Source organism: Callorhinus ursinus, unplaced genomic scaffold, assembly GCF_003265705.2.
Source record: "Callorhinus ursinus isolate GAN/ISIS: 27379988/994484 unplaced genomic scaffold, GSC_fseal_2.0 scaffold117, whole genome shotgun sequence".
Classification (NCBI taxonomy): domain Eukaryota; kingdom Metazoa; phylum Chordata; class Mammalia; order Carnivora; family Otariidae; genus Callorhinus; species Callorhinus ursinus.
This window is the reverse complement of record NW_027397179.1, coordinates 550,518-569,059: the sequence shown is the minus strand read 5'-3', so window position 1 is coordinate 569,059 and position 18,542 is coordinate 550,518. Positions and strand designations below refer to the sequence as shown.

The 18,542-nt window shown below is 58.2% G+C and overlaps 1 protein-coding gene and 1 long non-coding RNA gene across 2 annotated transcripts in view; one reads left to right on the top strand and one right to left on the bottom strand.

Moving 5' to 3' along the window:
* Positions 1–18,542, top strand: part of BCR (BCR activator of RhoGEF and GTPase) — a 119,570-nt gene that overhangs the window by 77,175 nt on the left and 23,853 nt on the right. The window contains exons 7-14 of the mRNA XM_025857288.2: positions 1,223–1,275; positions 2,820–2,960; positions 12,075–12,196; positions 13,244–13,412; positions 13,978–14,097; positions 15,042–15,117; positions 16,549–16,653; positions 17,307–17,381. Coding sequence (XP_025713073.1) covers positions 1,223–1,275; positions 2,820–2,960; positions 12,075–12,196; positions 13,244–13,412; positions 13,978–14,097; positions 15,042–15,117; positions 16,549–16,653; positions 17,307–17,381 — 861 coding nt within the window. The remainder of the gene's footprint in view (positions 1–1,222; positions 1,276–2,819; positions 2,961–12,074; positions 12,197–13,243; positions 13,413–13,977; positions 14,098–15,041; positions 15,118–16,548; positions 16,654–17,306; positions 17,382–18,542) is intronic.
* Positions 4–16,461, bottom strand: LOC141371885 (uncharacterized). The gene is made up of 4 exons (XR_012377176.1): positions 16,169–16,461; positions 4,763–4,855; positions 4,146–4,179; positions 4–558 (listed from the first exon to the last, which is right to left on the bottom strand). It is a non-coding gene; the product is annotated as an uncharacterized lncRNA (long non-coding RNA).

Below are 18,542 nucleotides of genomic sequence, written 5' to 3'. Positions count from 1 at the left end.
TCTGTGCCGAGGCCTCTTCGTGCTCCCTGTGGGGGCGGCTCCTGTGAGCCGATGGGGCATTTGCTGGAAGAGCAAACACGGCACCCAGTTGGGTCACCCTCTGGTGTCTTTGCTGTTCCAGACTTCTAACAGTGAGAGTGGGGACAGGCAAAAAGCAGCACTGGGCGTGGTGGGTGGGGAAGGACGTGGTCAGGACCAGCCTGCCACCAGTAGTAGCAACCAGGACGGATGGCAGGGGTTTGCAAACACCCACAAACCAGGCACCGCCGGCCATTTAAAATGTCATCACGTTGTCCGCAACGGCCCCATAGGGAGTATTTTATTTTCCCTTTTTTCGGGTGACAAAACAGTTTGGGAATGAAAGTAACTGAGCTGGAACACAGGTCCTAAGTGGCGAGGCACGGGGAAAGTCAGAGTTGTCAGGCTCCCAGGCCCATGTGTCCAGCCTCTTCACTCTGGGCAGACTGAGAGGTCGCTTCTCAGTTGCAGTTGTTAGGGTAGTACGAAGAGTTACAGAGATGGCAGAGCTTCACCGTGCTCTGAGTCTCGGCTTCTCATCTGTAAAATGGGGATAACAATGCGTGTCTTACAGTAGTTGTGGGAGTCCCGTGAGGAAATGCACCTGGTGTATGTCAGGACACATCTGAGCACCTGTGCCCGTGATGTGCTGGGCTCACCATCCTCATGGAGGAGCGGGGGCTGCCCAGGCTGGCCAGGGCTCCCGTGCTGCTGGAGGTCAGGTGTCTGAAAACACTCAAAGAGCCAGGACCTCTGTGGGCCCCTGAGTTAGTTTCTGCCACCCTCAGAGTCAGACCTCCAAACTGCTCAGGGATGGATATCGTGAGTGACGTGCTGGTCTGCTCCCAGGAGACCCTCCAGGCCAGAGAGCAGTTCTCCTGCCACGGTTGGGACCCTTGCCAGCCCATGTGCACCAGGGTGCTGCTGGGCTCCCCAGCTCCAGGGGTAAGGGCGTCAACTTGGGTTCTGACCAGTAGCTCTGCACTCAGCATTTAATGTCACGGACCAAAAGCTCAAAGCCACCATGTGCCCGGCCTTCTAGGTGCTCAGTTTGTCCTTGTCCCTGGGTATGGACATTCCCAGGGGACGTGGCGGTTGGGCCGCTCCCCCTGCCCGAGCACTTGCCAAGAGGACAGGCAGGCGGGTGGTCTGGGGCTGCTTTCTCCGTGCGTGGCTACCTCTCACCCTGCCCGTCTCTCTGCAGCCCTGCTCTACAAGCCTGTGGACCGGGTGACACGCAGCACGCTGGTCCTGCATGTGAGTCACCCACCCACCTGGGACCTTCTCACTCTGGGGTTCTTGGCTTCCGATGTTCGTCAGTGTTGCCCGCCCCTTTCCCCCTGTTCCTGCCACACACCTTTATTGAAGATGCAGAAATGAGAGGCTCACACAGGGGTGAGGGGAGAACAAAGCAGGTTCTCGAGGTGTCCCGGGTGCTCTTGGAGGGGGAGGTACGGGGAGGGAGCACCCTGTCCCACCTAAGAAGGGCCTCCAAGGTAGACGGAGTGGGGGCACAGAGAGCAGGTGCCTTCCACGGCTTTGAGGATGACCACTGCTTCCCAGCCTGGGGAGAGGGAGTGTGGGGAGGGCCCGCCTCAGTGGGGCTGCTCCTGAAGGCAGCAGGGAAGACAAAACTGGCCCCTAGTCCTGCTGCCCAGGTGATGCTATTCACTTACCTTTAGAGCCCAGGCACCCCTCAAGTGCACATTTCATAATTCCTCACTACGCTCTGGTAAAGAGGGAGATGAGAGGCATGGTTTAGAATGCTCTGGCGGGGGGCGCCTGGGGGGCTCAGTCGGTTAAGTGTCTGCCTTCGGCTCAGGTCATGGTCCCAGGGTCCTGGGATCGAGCCCTGCATCGGGCTCCCTGCTCAGCGGGAAGCCTGCTTCTCGCTCTCCCACTCCCCCTGCTTGTGTTCCCTCTCTCGCTCTCTCTCTCTGTCAAATAAATGAATAAAATCTTTAAAAAAAAAAAAAAAAAAGAAGGCAGCGGCGGCTCTGGCCGGTGGCCCATCGGACGGAGTCTCAGAGACCTTTATCCTACCCCCTCCCCGAGCGTCCTGACATGGAGAAGCAGAGCCGCCAGGGCTGGCGTGGGGGTCCCGGGACCATGGGCACCAGGGCTTTTCTCCAGGCTTATTTCATCTCTGCACGTCCGCTGCAGGGGAGATTTGAAAGCTAAGGGAAGTTCATTTTTCTGAACCAAGGAGCTGTTGACCTTGAGCATGAATTACATGCATTCCTAGTGGAGAAGGAGTCAGCATTTCCATCTGTATTCTAAAGAGGTCTAGTCTCTTCTCTAAAGCAGGAGGAGCGGGGAAGGCCAGGTGCATTCTCCTGAGCTTGCACAGACCAGTGGTCCAGGACGAGACCAATTCTGCCCCCTAGGGGACAGCCAGCAATGTTGGAGACTTTGTTTCTTGTCACAACTGCAAAGGAGGAGTGCCAGCATCTAGTGGGTAGAGGCCAGGGTTGGGGGGCTGATGGCCTACAGTGCACAGGACGGCCCCACCACAAGGAATGATCCAGCCCGGAAGGTCCCTGGGGCCCAGGTGAACAAATCCTGCCCTAGACCCCGCGAGTGGGAGCCCCTGTTGGCAGCGTGCACACAGCATGGACTTGAGGGAGCACCGTCTAGGTGTAGGACCTGCCTCTGGGATGGTGCTCACCAAGCACTGCGTGCCTAGCCCTGGCCTGTCCAAGAGGTGTCCTGAGTTTGCCCGGCGTGTGTCTGCAGTTGGCACACCATGGTGGGCACCAGGGCTCTGCTCTTTCTGACTTGAGTCCTCTCGCCTGACATAGGACTTGCTGAAGCACACACCCTCCAGCCACCCTGACCACCCTCTGCTGCAGGACGCCCTCCGTATCTCACAGAACTTCCTGTCCAGCATCAACGAGGAGATCACGCCCCGCCGGCAGTCCATGACCGTGAAGAAGGGAGAGGTGAGCGAGGCTGGGGATGGTCTGGGTTTGCCAGCCTGCCCCACCGGGCAGGGGGACGTCGGAGCCCCTTTCTGGTCCTCAGCCAACTGCCTGCCATTGAGCCTAACACAGGAAACGTGGTACCTTTTAGGGTCTTTGACCCTGAAACCCAATCCCCTGTGCAGGGTGTCAGGGTGGAGTTGCAGGGCTGCTTGCCTCGCTTGGCCACCTCTTTTTCCAGTGTGACCGGTTGTGTCCAGGGCACCCCTTGTCTTCCCTACACCCTTGCCAACTCAGGGTCCCCAGCTGAGGAGACCGGTGGGAAGGAAGATGTCATTTTGTCTGCCTGGAAAGACCTAGTTCCTCCTGAGTGTTCTTTAATTTAAAAATAGTTCCAGGTGTCCTCTGATATCCGAAGGTAGAACATTCCTATGAAATCTTTTTTAAGCTGAAATGGTGTAAAGTTAAGAAGCCTCACTATTTGTAAAAGCGAAAAATCTTCTTCAGATCTATTTGGTTACTGAAACAAATACTAACGTTTGACAAAAGCAAGCTTTCGGGTAGTATGGGAAACCCGTATGACCAGATTTAAGGACTTAAAAAGGAGGAAGAGGGGGGTACAGGCAGTTTATGGGCTTGCTGGTCCTCTCCTTGGGTTCTCCTTCCTCCTCCCTCCCTCACTGGCAGCCACCCCGGCCTTTATGTCCCTGCTCATCACCGATAGGAGGGTAGAGAGCAGAGGGGCTAAGAAGGCATGACCCAGCCCGCCCGCCCCGGCGGCCTCTTGCTGCCTCTGACCCTGCTGTGAGGGGCCCAGTGAGGTGCTGGGCTGGTGCCGTCCCAGCAGGCAGCACTTGGTGAGAGAGCAGAGTTGCATAAATCAGGGAGGCCGGCGTCCAGCACAAGTGTGAGCAGCACCAAGGCGAGGGAGGCTGACCTGCTGCCGCTGGGCTCTTGTGCAGGCACAGGAGCTGTATGGCCCCGGCGGGACACGGCCGGCAGTGAGCCTGGCAGTAGCTGCCCCTGGAAGCCACTTCCTCCTCTTTCTTCCGGTTCATGTACCAGGTGCCCGGCACTGAGGGCTCTTATGAGAGCACTGCCGTCCTGGGAAGCCAGTGTGTGAGTCCTTTCCCTCTCAGCTTTTCATACAGTGCTGAGTCTGCCCTCACACCACCACCCTGCCGTCAGACCCCTGGCGAGAAATACCTTCTTGCTCCTCAGGTCGGTGGAGGCGGCTATCCTAGGGAAGTGAGGAAAATCAGATGTTACCTGGGAGCTGGCAGCCCAGCCCTTGTCCCGCATCTGTTATCATAGGCTTCCTTCCGTGCTGACCCACGGTCAGGGTCTCAGGGCGACCAAACAGGGAGTGTGTAGGGGCTGGCCACTTCATGAAGAAGAGGGCTTTTATCTGCACCCACCCTCTCCCCCACCAGCATCTGGCCCTGTTGGCCTCAGTGATACCTGCTCAGTGAGAGGGATCACTCGGGTACCTCAGCTGTAAGAGGAGGAGAAAGAAGCTAATGCCTTCTGAGAGGTTGTGAGTCTGACTCGCATGCACCTTCTCTCCATCCCATGCATGGTAAGGGGGGTGGTGGCCAGCCCAGTATGACAGACAATTGCCCACGCTCATGCTCCCTGCCCCCACCATTCCAGGAGCAGACATCACTAATCAATCAGGTGCTCAAACTCTGAGCTGATTGCAGCCTGAGCATCCTCCTCGGTGTATCCTCAGGCTGCCCAACCCAGTCTGCTGTCCCCAGTGTGGTAGAAAGGATGCTAGAAGGGCGGTCCCCCAACCTGGTTCAATCCTGCCCTCCACTTACCAGTGGCTCTGATATGGGAAGCCCTTATTTCTTTGCCAAGTATCCATCATCTGAGGACAGTGTCTCAGGATCTGTGGCCCCTCCACCAGGTCACTGTGAGACAGAAAGGGTCTCATGACCTCTGAGGGTCTGTATAAGAGCAGGGGTGATGATTTGCCCACCCGGGCACCATGCATGTTGGAGGTGGTGGGAAAGCACCCTCTACATCACCAGTCCGGAGAGAATCTGCAGGTCCTGGGAGGGGTGGGGAGCTGCAGGCTGCTTCCTTTTAGAATTTGCAGCTGGGGAGGGTCTGAGATTTAGAAGTACCTATTTTTTTTCCTGTGTTCTTATCTCTAAATTTGCTACATCACATTGAATACCAAGCTTCCAAACGGAGAGAGAAAATGGGCTTCTGAGTTCCCCTAATGACTCTGTGAGGTTAGAGGTATTTTCCAGGCGAGGACACTACGGCTCAGAAAGGTTAAATGACTTGCCCACAGTCACAAAGCCACTAAGTAGCTAAGCCCGGATGTGAGGCCAGGTGTGCCCTGGCACCTGTGTGCACCGCAGGTGTGTTATGATTTATGATAGCCCCTCCCGCACTCCCCCCACACCCTTGTGAACCAATAGGATTGTCCACCCCTCCCTAGTCCCTGTATAAAGAGCTACCCGGACGTAGGTGGTCATAAGGAGAAGATGTGCCCCTTTGGTTGAGGAAGAGGGACTTTGGCAGCTTTACAGGTGTCTCCCTGACACCGAACTGTGGCTGGCAGGTGCTCTCACCAGCCGGTATCCTGGCCCTGGCACCCCAGGGGCCGTGAGCGGCAGGCACTTCCCAGGAGGACACCCTCAGCCTCCCAGGAGCTGGTCAGGACCAAGAGGTCCTGCTGGCACATTTTCTTCCCAGGCCTGGGTCCTGTGGGCTGGTGAGTAGGTGCTCCTTCATTTTGCTGAATTAACTTTATGCTGCCAGCTGATTTCCCCAGGCGGCTGCCCATCTGTCTATTCTTAGCGCCACGCCGTGTGCTGCCCGACATCCCCAGCTCGGGCTGGGAGGCAAATGGGATGATCCCGTGTGGGTGTCTTGTTTCCCAAGAGCCAGCCTTGTCTTGGAGCCATTCTCTACCCAGGTTCCCAGGTGCCCTTCACAGAAGGCAGGTGGGCAGGCCGAACAGGAGCCGCTGGGGAAATGTTGCCGGTGCGGGCCGAGGCCAAGGGGCGGTGAGGCTCAGGCAGAGGAGACGGGAGGCCTCTTGCTTGAGGATTAAAGAATTGGAAACGCCAGACCCTGTGGCAGTTTACAAGGGGTGCTGCGGAAAGGGGGTGGGCATGAAGACAGCAGAAGGGTTGGGGTTCCCAGTGCCACCAGGCACCGCGTGTGACCTCAGCAGTACCACTCATCTCTGAGCACCAGCTTGCTCAGCTGTGGGATGCGGCTGAGCCTAGACCGCGTGCCGTCCACAGTTTCAAAGGATGTCTGTGACGTGGGGGCCCCATGAGGGCAAGGCCAGTGCTCCACGTCTAGGCCTTTTCTCAACCCTTCATAAATACTTGCAGATGGAGCTTGGGTTCTCGACCTGTCTGGACCCAGGTTCTGATTCTTCCAGGAACTTGGGCGTGTTACTTAACTCCAGGCCTTTGCTTCTCCAAGAAGTGGTGGGGCTGGAACCTGCTGCCGGGGACAGTTCTGCCAAGTTCAGGATGTTTCTTGAAGCACTCTCTGCACAGGGCCCAGCACCCAGCAGGTGCTCAGTGAACATTCCTGCTGTGCATCAGCTGTGTGCTTCCCGGGCTCACCCTGCCCTCCACCCAGCAGGCTCCTGTCCCTTCTGGGCCACGTCATGCTCTGACTTCATTCCCCCGATCGGTTGTCTTAGGATGATGCGTCTCTCCAGGGCATGGGAAGCACGAGGCTTTCTCAGGGATCAGGGAGTGGTTGTGTGCTCTGCAGGGAGGCCAAGTAGCCAGGAGCCGAGAGCCCTGGGACAGGTGTGAGAGCAGGAGGGTCAGGCGGGACCCTCGGCACACACTCGGCTGCGGGCGTGTTGTTCTGAGTATACTTCTGCCACCTGCTGAACCTCCAGATTCCACTGAGTTACCCCACAGCCAGGGCTGCTCCGATGGGCAGAGTCAGCTGGGCCGCTCACATGCAGCCAGCGACCCCCGTTTCACACCTCACTCTGGGGGCACGGGAATGGGGGGGCTCAGGCTGCCGGCCTCCTCCAAGGGCCAGACGTGCTGAATCTGGCCCATGCTTGGAGCCAAGCCAGGCACCCTCAGCCAGCAACCCGTGCCTCATTGGTCCTAGCTTTGGACCATCTTCCTCCTTCTCCTCTCTGCCCCCACCAGGGCCCTCCCTGGCAACCCTTCTTGGTCTCACCTGGCCAGGCCCCACTGGCTTATCACTGAACTCTGATTCCTATACCTGAGGAGACTTGCCAGCGCCCCCTCCATGGAACCGTGGTCTCTGGCTTCTTTGTGTGTGTGTCTCAGTCTGCTCAGCTGCTGTAACAAAGTGCCATCAACTGGGGGCTCGAACAAGAGGCTTTCATTTCTCATAGTTCTGGGGGTCCCGAGGTCAGGGTGCCAGCATGCTTGGGATCTGGTAAGAGCCTATTTCCTGGCTCACAGACGGCCACCTTCTCACCGTGTACTCCTGCGCCTTTTCCTCACTGCATGCACATGGAGAGAGCTGTCTTCCTCTTCTTCTAAGGGCACCAGTCCCATCATGGGGTCCCACCTTTGCAGGCTCACCTAAACCTAATCACCCACAAAGGCCCTGCCTGTGGATACTGTCACATTAGGGGTTAGGGCTTCAACATGCGAATTTTGGGGTGGACACAAATACCAGTCCATAATGGTGCTCTTCTTCCAGATGCGTCTTCCCTGGATGGGCTCTGTCTGGGGGCGGGGGGCAGTGTTGCCCAGATGACAGCTGGAGGAGGCCAGCCAGCCTAGGGGAGAACCCCTGGGGAAGGAGACACCCCTCTTCAGAAGACCGTGGGCACATAATGCAGCCTCACTGGCCTCAGTTTCCTTGTCTGTAGAAATGGGGGTGATGGTAACCCCCCGTCGTCATGAAGTGTGAGAGGCCCAATGACAGGGCAACTCTCAACACAGGGCCTGTACCCGCAGAGGACTTGGCTTACGGTAGCCAATAGCCCCATATGGGCGCATTTAATCCTCTAAAAAATGGCACCAGTCAGGTGTTTGCATCCCATCTTATCTTTAAGGCAGCTGAGGCTCAGAGAAACAAAGTGGCTGAGCCAGCATTATCACTGCAGAGAGAAGCGAGGGGGGGGGGCCGCAGGCAGTGGGGGTCGCAACAGCTCCAGTCACCTCACTCCCTGGCAGCGTGAGCTTACCAGTTTTTCAAGGAGGCAAGTGGTGTCCCTTCTAAGCAGGTGTTCCCCACGTGGGATGTGGGAGTAGGGGTACCATCACTGCCCCACCCCACAACACACAAAGACATGCACACACTGTGATATACACAGGGACGCAAATACACATACATACAGAGGGACATTGGGACACATACCCGTGGACACACAGGGACATGGAAACATCTGGAACGACATACAGAAACACAGGAACATGACACACATGAGGACACAGAGACAGAGATACATATACACAGGGGACACGCAGAGATCAGGATCCATACACTGACAGGGATACACACACACAGACATGCCTGCCTACATGGGGACACACACACAGAGACACAGAGGCGCATGGATTCTCTTTCGCACAGATACACTCCTGTGGCCCCAAGGGGCTGGCTCTTCTGAGTCACTGTCCCCTAGACTTCGAGAAGTGTGGTGCTACCCTATCCCGGGGTCCAGCAGGGTCTGGGTCTCTCCTACAGCGCTACCCAGGGGTGTTTGCACAAGATGCTGAGGCAAAAGGACAGTCCTTTCCAGCCACCCAACTTCACGCCATCTTTAGACCACAGCCCACAGTGCCATGGGGCCGTGAACCTGTGCAGCCAAGCTGTGGCCCAGCCTGTGTCCCCTGGAGGACCTGACCGGCGGGCCGCACTGGATGTTGGTGCTGAGGACAGGGCTGGTGAGCATTTCTGAGAGAGACGTCTCCTGGGAAGGCACGGGCCTCCCGGCTCTACACTGGTCCCATGTGGGCTGGCAGGGCGTCTCTGCAGAAGCCAGGGATCTGAAGGAGGCCCAAGTGATGGCCGCGGGGTCCGGCAGCCCCTCGGATGCCTCAGTCAAAGGGCAGAGCAGCTCCTCACAAACTCGCTGTTGGGCCTGCAGCTTCTTCATCCCTCCTTCATGTCTGTGCTCCTCTCCGATCATCTGCTCTTGGCCCCTCTCTTTCCTGAAATGGTGTCTGTGCCAGTAGGGATTTGTTGTTTCTTCACGGGCCTGTTTCAGCAGCAGGATCCCTCCTCACCTGGGGCTTTGGGCTGGGCTCAGAGGAACAGAAAGCATCTACCCCGGGGTCAGGGCCCTAGGCTGTGCATCGGGGTGGGACCACCAGCCTTAAGAGTCTGTGCCTCAGGACTACCCCTGGGCCTGGGGAAATAATGGACAGACAGTGTGATGCCTGCACCCCCCCACTCCCCTCGCCTGCTGCCCTGCCACTCCCCTGACTCTGTCCCCTCTGCCAGGGTCCAGGCTCCCTTTGTGGATTTGCCTGTGTCGTAGTTGGGGGCCTGTTTTCCTGGGACTCGTAGACCCCTCCTGCCCATTTGCTGGATATTTTCTGTTCCAGCATGCTGGAAGACCCCAGGGTGGCCTGGGGTTCAGAAGCAAGGCCCAGTGCTTCCTCCAAAGGGTGGGCAGCTATGACATGACAGGGAAAATTCACAGTGAAAGAGCCTTACTCTGAAGATAGCCACTGCTGTCCACCACCCGCGCTCTGCAAGGGTCTGGCAGGCGACGTGCACGACTCACATGCTCTGGACGGCCCTCGGAGACAGAGCGTGGCACCGAGCAGGGCTTGGACTGGGATGCTTTGGGGGGGGCAGTGGGCTGGCTAGGAAGTGTCAGGGCGCCCTTGGCTTTGGGGCTTTTCTCAAATGAGGGTTTGTATAGGCAAGAGTTCACAGGAAGGGGCCTGACAACTGTCATAGTATCAAAATAGAGTGCCTCTAAGAGCCTCCCAGGGCTGCAGTCTGAGCCCCGGGGGCGGGGGGGGTGCGGGCGGGTGCTCCTCCCGGTCAGCCTTGTGTCCCCTCCACACAGCAGGGCAGGTGTGCGGGCTGCACCAAGCACCAGGGTAACCGTGATCTTGTGGAGGATGAATGCAGTGCTTCTGCTGAACGTGTGAGCAGCAGGACCTTGGCAGGGAGAGAGGGTGGGCCGGCTGAAGGGTGGAAAGGGTGCTCGCTGCTGGGACTCTGGGCATTTCTGACCTGCTGGCAGAGGGGATGAGTCCACTTCTGAGCTGGACATAGGGGCCCTCTGCTGGTGGTGGCCAGAAGCTCAGCCCCTTTGTATGGAGAGAGGATCCATGTCCCCTCACTGAGAGCCCCTTGGTCTCTGCCCCCTGGGCTAGAAGACCCTCTGTCATGTCCCTGCTGCGGAGACGTCTGTCCATTCATTCCTCTGGAACTTCAGGGTCCCAGGAGCCTTCGCAGACCTGCTCCCTGACCAGGACCCAGCTCTCAGGTTTGCCCTAGGCTTTTGCCCCAGGATCTCCAGCTCTGTGTGGACGTTTCTCCAGATGCACACACTTTCTTGCTTCCTGTGGGCACCAGTGCCGGGTGGGCTCTCTGCCCCCAGCAGGCAGGGAGAGGGTGAGTGACCATGAGTCATGGCCTTGGCACGTAGGCCGTCCTCCAGCCTTTCCAAAACTTAATGCTCTCCCATTTAAATCATTCACTCCCTGGAGCCAGGGGCCAGCTGGCCATTGTGAGCCAAGCTGAATGTGACAGGGATATGTGGCCTTTGCCCCTGGGAGTGTTGGGGCCCAGCCCAGGCTACACTTGCTTCTGGGTGGCTCTGCTCTTGCAGAGAGTCTAGGAGAGTTCAGGGAGGCCCAGGCTCCCTGAGAGGACTCTGAGGCTACAGGTAGCCGTGGAGCCTGGCGTGGGCCTGCCAAGCACATGGCGGGGTGGGGGGCTGGGGAGATGCTCTGGGTCTTTGCCCACTCCGATGTATGTACCTGATCCTCCAGACCCTTTCCTAGCCATCACAGTGAGGAGCAGGGAGTCCCCCTCTCTAGAGGGCCTTCCCAGAAGCCAGGGTGGCTGGGTTCCTGCTAAGCATCTGGTCTCTCTCTGTGCTTTTGACCGCTGAGCATCTCCGCTTGCTCACTCACTGTGTTGTCTGGGACGAGTGGCAAACTTCTCCGAGGCTCCCATTTCTCATCTGTGAAATGGGCATAAGGACCTGCCCACAGGGTGTTGTGGGGATCACATCCGATGATGAGGCCATGTGCCCGCACCGCATACGTGGAATGTGCATGGGGAAGGCTCGCCGTGTCAGCCTCTCATCCTGTTTTTGAGTCCTTGGCACGGCATGGCGTTGACCCCCATGAGGTGCTGGGCACTCATTTTTGGATGAATTGCCGACTTACCTTGGTGTGCCATTCAGCAGCCCCTGGAGCTGTGAGCCTGTGGGGAGTGTTCTTGTCTGTCACATGAAGCACCCAGGTGCAGAGGCACATGGCTTGCTGGCAGGCCAGTGCCTCCTGTCCTCCTGCCCGGGCTAGGCCCAGTGGGCCCTGGGCAGGTCCCCTCAGACTCAGGCTGCAGGTATCCAGGCATCCTATGTGGGCTTCTGCCCGTCAGTGGGCACTGACCCTAGGAAACCCAGGGCATGGGGTCCCAGCTGTGGGCCCCCTGCTCAGCCTCCTGCTGCCCTCAGAAGTAAGCTCAGGCTCTCCCGTGACTGTCAGGCTGTCCCCTTCTTGGAGCGCTCTGGGCCCCCACCTCCTCCCCGCTCACCAGGCTGCCCCACCCATGCTCTTCTCGCTGTGGGCCTGGGCTATGATAGCCCTTCTGCGAGAATGTCCCTCCCGTGGCTGGCCTCTTGCCCATTCTGGGTCTCCACTTGCTGCCCCACAGAGGCGGGGGCCACCCTGCTCATACCCTGCTCACATCGTTTTCTCTGCAGACCACTGACATAGCCGTGACATCCCCCTCCCCAGGCTCCAAGCCAACACCTGGTACCCTGTCCACTCACCCTCCTCCACAGGCCAAGCACCCAAGGAAACTTGCTGCAAAGAGGAAAGCGTACTGTGTGTGTTCGCCGAGACAGGGGGAGCGCTGCAGACTGGGTCTGAGAGCGCGAGGCTAAGGCAGTGAAGCCCCGCCCCCCCCTCACTGGCCTGCTGCCCTAACTCGAGCCCCCACTCCACCCCACAGCACCGGCAGCTGCTGAAGGACAGCTTCATGGTGGAGCTGGTGGAGGGGGCCCGCAAGCTGCGCCACGTCTTCCTGTTCACCGACCTGCTCCTCTGCACCAAGCTCAAGAAGCAGAGTGGAGGGTGAGTGCCCACATGGCACCCATCCTGCCAGCTGGGGAGGCTCTTGGGGCCAGCCGGGACTGGTTTCATAGATGAAAGAGACCTAGCTTTTTTTTTTTTTTTTTTTCCCCTTCCTATAGTGAGCCTAAAGAGTTCGGTAACTATGTGGCCAGGCCATTTTCTTTAGGTTACATTGTTTCCAGCCGGCCACATACCAGGCTCAGGGTGAAAGGCCACCATTAACAAGGTGGGGACGGTCTAGGTCAGGATCAGTGACCAGCCTGTTACCTCCTACAGTGGAAGGGGAACCTACCTGATGAGGTACTACTGGGGGACTGTCCCGTCATGACCCAGGAAGAGTAAGTGACAGGTCAGGGAGCTGCAGGGTCTGGTGCAGGTGGGCAGGTGACGGAATGGAGCAGGGCGGGCATCACTAGACCATCCCTGTACTTTGTCTCCCCAGACCTGGTGAGAGCTTCTAAATTATTCTCAGCCTAGGCTACGAACCGCCCCCCCAACACACCCCTCCTCCCGGGGATCAGACCACCCAGGTTGCACCAGCTAGAATGGAAAAAAGAGGTCATGTTGAGAAAGACCAGAGCTGGGCTCTTTCCCCCATTCTGCCATTACCGTACTGAGAGCTTTAAATCAGTCATTTTGGAGGACAGCCTCAGTTTCCCCTTCTGTCATGGCGGGGGATTACCCCCAGTAGATCTGTAGCTCCTCACACTCTATGGCTCTGGGGGCATCTGCAGTCCTGTCGTGTAGGGCAGTGGATGCCCCTGATGTGCTCCCATGTCGGGGAGCCCGTGAGCCGCCACCATCAACCCAGGATAGGGTGGATCAGGCCTAAGTCACACAGGCAGAGTGCCCATTGCTAGAGGTCACCAGGGCTGGGTCACCAGTGTTGGCCGATGGCCTTATGCCAGCCTGTCGCATGGACCACAAGCTGGGTTTAAGGTCTTGTAAACTATGCAAGCCTCAAACGTAGGCTTTCTTGGCTTTTGAGAACAGTGACGTTAGCAAAGAAAAGCAGTCCGTGTGTTAATGTGCTGTTTCCTCACCCAGCAAAACCCAGCAGTATGACTGCAAGTGGTACATCCCACTCACGGATCTCAGCTTCCAGACAGTGGATGAGTCGGAGGCGGCTCCCAACATCCCCCTGGTGCTGGACGAGGAGCTGGATGCCATGAAGATCAAGATATCCCAGATCAAGAATGATATCCAGAGAGAGAAGGTGAGACCAGTCGGGAAGGAGCAAGGGTAGGCCCTGCCGCTGGAGCGGCAGCAACCCCCCCGAACATGGATATCTGGGTATCTGACCTACTTCTGGCCTCAGGGACGTGCTGGGACCTCTGCGGGCCCACCGTCAGGCTTGGAGCCATCCAGCATGTGGGGTGGGGGAGGTGCCCAGCTGCACCGATGGGGAAAGAGTCCCAGACAGGGGGATCAGCCCCTCTAGGTGTTCTGGACTGCCCCAGGCAGGCCTCTGGTTGTTTCTGGAGAGGGAACTGTGAGGATGAGGCATTCGCATAGAGGGTTACCCCGACCAGAGCCGGCACCATGCGGTGGCCACAGACAAGGTGGGTCCCCAGAAGATTGGGCTTCGGTTCAGGGATGCCTGGCTGAGGTGGGCTCGGCAAGACAGGGGTCTTCCTCACCCCTCTCCCACCTGCTGGCCTACCACACCACAAACCCTGTAGGCCGAGGAAGGCTCTGGGAGCAGTGGGGATGGAACCGGCGGGAACAGGTGGCACTGGGCCCCCGGAATGGAAACGTGACTGTGTGGCCTCTCCCCACAGAGGGCAAACAAGGGCAGCAAGGCCATCGAGAGGCTGAAGAAGAAGCTGTCAGAGCAGGAGTCGCTGCTCCTACTCATGTCCCCCAGCATGGCCTTCAGGGTCCACAACCGCAACGGCAAGGTGAGCGCCCGCCGCGGTCTCGCTTAGCCAGCTGGGGCCACCCGCTGCTAGCCCAGGCAGACCCTCCTGGCCCCCGGCTCCCACCTCGCTGTGCTGTGGCCGAGACCCAGCACCCGGCCGCGTGGCAGCTGGGTTCCCTGGCTCCCGTGTGGCCTGTACAACAGCAGCCCTTTTCCTCTGGAGGGCGTTCCCACACCAAGAGGGGCTTGTTCGGTATGGCTCCCCCAGGCCCGTGCGTCCCTCTGCCTGGTGCTTTGGGCCGAAGCCCCCAGATTGACAGGCAGCTGGCTCAGCCCTCACAGCTGGGAGGTAGCGGGGTCTCCAGGAAGTCTGAATAGGGCAGGGGTTCGCAGGTTTGTACAGACCCGGCCCTCAGGACAGGGATTCTGTCTGGGAACCTTGTGGGCCTGAGAGGGGACCTTCTCTCCTGAGTCTGACTCCTGGTGCCATCTGGAGCCCGGGCCTCTCCCTCTCTGGGCATCACTTGTAGCTGTCAGCACGCAGCCTAGGGGGAGGCAGCTGGGGGCTTTGCAGAGCCTCATCTCTGGGTCACAGCTCAGGGCTTGTGTGCTGGACACAGGTGGTCAGGGTGGCATCGGCCCTCACCTCTGCAGATCCCACCTGGTAACCTTCTCTGTGGCCCTAAGCCACAACATGCCATGCTGTGGCCCAGGCAGTCCAGGCAGGGGACCGGCGCCAGAGGCAGAGCTGCATGGGCCACGGGAGCTGGGGCCTGAAGCCCAGCTGGCAGGAAGGGTGGAGAGTGCCAGAAGCACGAGCCAAGCTGTGAGCACACTCAGCCACCAGGCTCCAGCCAGCCTCTGGCACCCAGGTCCCTGTGCCTTGGAGGGGTGCACTGCCGGACTCCGTACGGACAGCGACAGGGAGCGGCGCCTGAGTGGGAGCGGAGGTAACCAGGGTGCATTCTCCTTCTCGCCCCCCAGAGTTACACATTCCTGATCTCCTCTGACTATGAGCGTGCTGAGTGGAGGGAGAACATCCGAGAGCAGCAGAAAAAGTGTAAGTGGCATCTGCAAGGGGAAACTTGGAACCTCAGGGCTGGATATTCATCTCCTCCTGTGGTTTCAAGCCTTTTCTTGCTTCCCGAGGGGCTGGGCAGTGGTGCTCTTACCCAGGTGAGATGCTACGTGAGCTCTGATTCAAAAAACAAATTGGACAGGAGCTCCTGCTAGGGCCCTGCCCTCTGTGCCCGCTTTCCTAGGCCTCCCCTGCATTCCCTATGCATCACCCCCACCTGCTTTCTGACCTTCCCTGTGAACTCTCCCTCTCCCCCAGTGCCTTCCCTAAATTCCCCGCCTGCCTCCTGAACGTCCCTACTCTGATGCCCACCTGCCCCCTGTGGCCCCCTGCGCTCTTGCCTGTCCCACCCCCAGGCCTCCCTCACCCTCTAGCAGGTGCTGATGCCAGAGGGGCCCTTGGCTGGACCCACCTGGGCAGCCACACTGTGCTGGCCCCACTCGCTGTCCAAGGGGGCCAGCCCTTGATCACTCTTAGGATAGGGTGCTCACTCTCTCGGGGATGGTCCCTTCCCTGGGTGCTTCCCTCTCTTAGCAGTTCTCTCCTCCTCCTGAGCTCAGAGCTGGCCCTGGGCCTGTCTGGCAGTCTTCAGGGGTGGGAAGGCAGACCCTGCCGCAGGTCCTGGGGCTGCAGCTGCTGGGGTCCTTCCCCTGTGCCCTAGCTGTATGGTTCGGGACTCCTGAGCCGTCCTTGCTGAGAGTTTCCCAGGTGTGCTGCGTGTGGCACTGTTCCGAGAGTGCCTGCAGAGAGAGCCGGGCTGAGCACTGTGTCCCGGGCGGGCTGGGAGCTCCACACGCCTCTGCCCTGTCCTGAGCTCGCACCCCTCCGGGCTTACCATCCTTGCCTGTGCGGAGCCATTTCCCCCCCGCAGGGCCCCTGCATCCTGGGGGACGAGGCACTCTTGGTGCCTGCTGCCCTGCCCCAGCTCATGTCCTGGGTTTCCTTTTATAACCAGGGGACCCCAGCCATTTGCAGCATAGCAGTGTCTACTCCCTGCTCAGCGCTGCAACAGAAATAAGCCCCTTTTCCTCACCTGGTGGAGACAGGGGTCTTCGTTGGTGCAGAGCACAGGGCGGGGATATGCTGGGTGTCTGTGTGGGAAGATACTCCCGGGCACCATCTCCCAGTTGCCTTGGGGCTGTGCTTAGGTGCAGGCCCCCTCTTGTTTTTGCAAGTCTTAGGCTAATTCCTCCTGCACTCTGAGCCCAGCCTTGGCCAAGGCCACGCCTTGCTGGGCCACTTACCAGCTCCTCTCTTGGGAGCAGGTCGCCCCCTCCTGGCCACCGCAGCTCATCACCAGGGTGTGGTGAAGGTCCTGCGCAGGGACGTCAGAGAACACCCTCTGAGTGTCCCGGCAGTCTGAGGAGCCATGCGCACTGACTGGTTGTGATGCACTGGGTTCTGCCCTCTCAGGTTTCAAAAGCTTCTCCCTGACGTCCGTGGAGCTGCAGATGCTGACCAATTCGTGTGTCAAACTTCAGACCGTCCACAGCATTCCACTGACCATCAACAAAGAAGGTGGGCTGTCTTCCCAAGGGCTGCTGTCCCTTTCTGCTGTCAGCACTGTCTTTGGGACCGTGGGTTTCTCGAAGGAACGCGTGTGCTGCTTAGGGCCTATCGGCCTCTCCCAGGAGTGGATGGGACGGGTCAGCGTGGTCTATCTCCAGCTGCCGGGTGGTTGAGGAGACCCGTGACTTTATTCCTGGTCACACGACACATCTCAGACCCTCTGTGCTCTGGGTCTGGTCCCGCCGCCCTGTCCTCCCAGTCGGGGGCTTCCTGCCCACACCTTTGGTCATGCTGCATTTTGCGTTCACTCGTGCACACGCTTGCGTCCTCTCATTCCTACTCACAGTATATGCTTGTGCACATGCATGTACATGCACAAGATCCATATCGCATGCCACCCCTCCCCCTTCCTGTCCTGGGAGGCTTATTACGTTTCACCTCAGTCACCTGTCTGCCGTGTTGCGAACCCAACTCAGATCCTAAGGTCCCTGAGACAGAGGCTACAGTGGATATGTTTCTGGCTTATGACGTCACCTGGCCTCGTGCTGAGCAAATGGCAGTCACATGGTGCTCCCCTTTGAGGGTTGATTTTGAAGCAGAGCCTGTCACTTACCTCCCTCTGTCAGGAGAATGGATGCTCACCTCTTCACTCTCTTGCACAGATGATGAATCTCCAGGCCTGTACGGGTTCCTGAATGTCATCGTCCACTCTGCCACCGGCTTTAAGCAGAGTTCAAGTAAGTGGTTGCTCTGGGGAGGAAGGCGGCAGGACGCTGAGCTGGAGGCTGTGAGGAACCAGGGTTGTGACTCAGATTATCATCAGATGCCTTGGACCCTTAACCCTGTGAGGTCCCGTGCAGGTTGACACCCAGAGTGGATTGTTGCCGGTCTCTGGTCTCTAGTCTCTAGACCAGATGTAGGAGCTGCCGAGCTGCCCCCCCCTGCAGGCGGGTCTTGTCATTGCAGGCAGTGGAGTCCGCTACAGACAGGAAAATACAGGCGGGGTTCCAAGCTGTGGGCAGCAGCGCCTTGACCCAGCCAGCAGAGTAGATTTGGCTGCTGACAGCTAAACGGATTCCCTTTTCCTCCCACCCCTCCAAGGCGGGGAGCGCCTCGCGAGTGCTCAAGCTGTCGGAGCAGCGGGGCTGGTTGCATTTCAGTCCAGGGCACCACACTCTGCACCCCTCAGCGTGCCACCACCACGCGAGCCCTCAGGGCCCCTTGTAGGAGGACACAGGACAGGCACTGTGCTGCTGACCTTTGCCACTAACGCTGCAAAGCTGACCGAGAAATCGCCGATGAGCTACAGCCTAGAAGACAGCATTTACAAACTGTGTGTGTGTGTGTGTGTGTGTGTGTGTGTGTGTGTGTGTGTGTGTACACATGATATGGGACGTGTATTCAGAGCATATAGAGAACTTTCAGAAACTCCGTGCAAAGGAGACAACCCAGTTTTTAAAATTGAGCAAAAGATTTGAGTACACTTCACCAAAGAAATACGGGTAGCTAATGAGCACATGAAAAGATGCTCATGGTTGTAGGGAAATGTAAATTAAAACCACAGTGAGGTCCCACTTCATACCCACCAGGATGGTGATAATCAAAAAGGTGCACAGTGACAAATGTCGGTGGGGTTGTGGAGAAATTGGAACCCTCACACACTCTGCTGGTGGGGCTGTGAAATGGCTCAGCCACCCCGGAAGCCAGTTTCACGGTTTCTTAAAAAGTTAAAACACACCCCTACCGTGTGACCCAGCAACCCCGCTTTTTAAGTATTTACTCTAGAGAGATGAGGGCGTGTTCGCATAAAACACACCACATTCATCCACACGGTGGAGCACCACTCAGCAGTAGAAAGGTACAGAGTACTGATGATACAGGCAGCCACAGCGATTAAT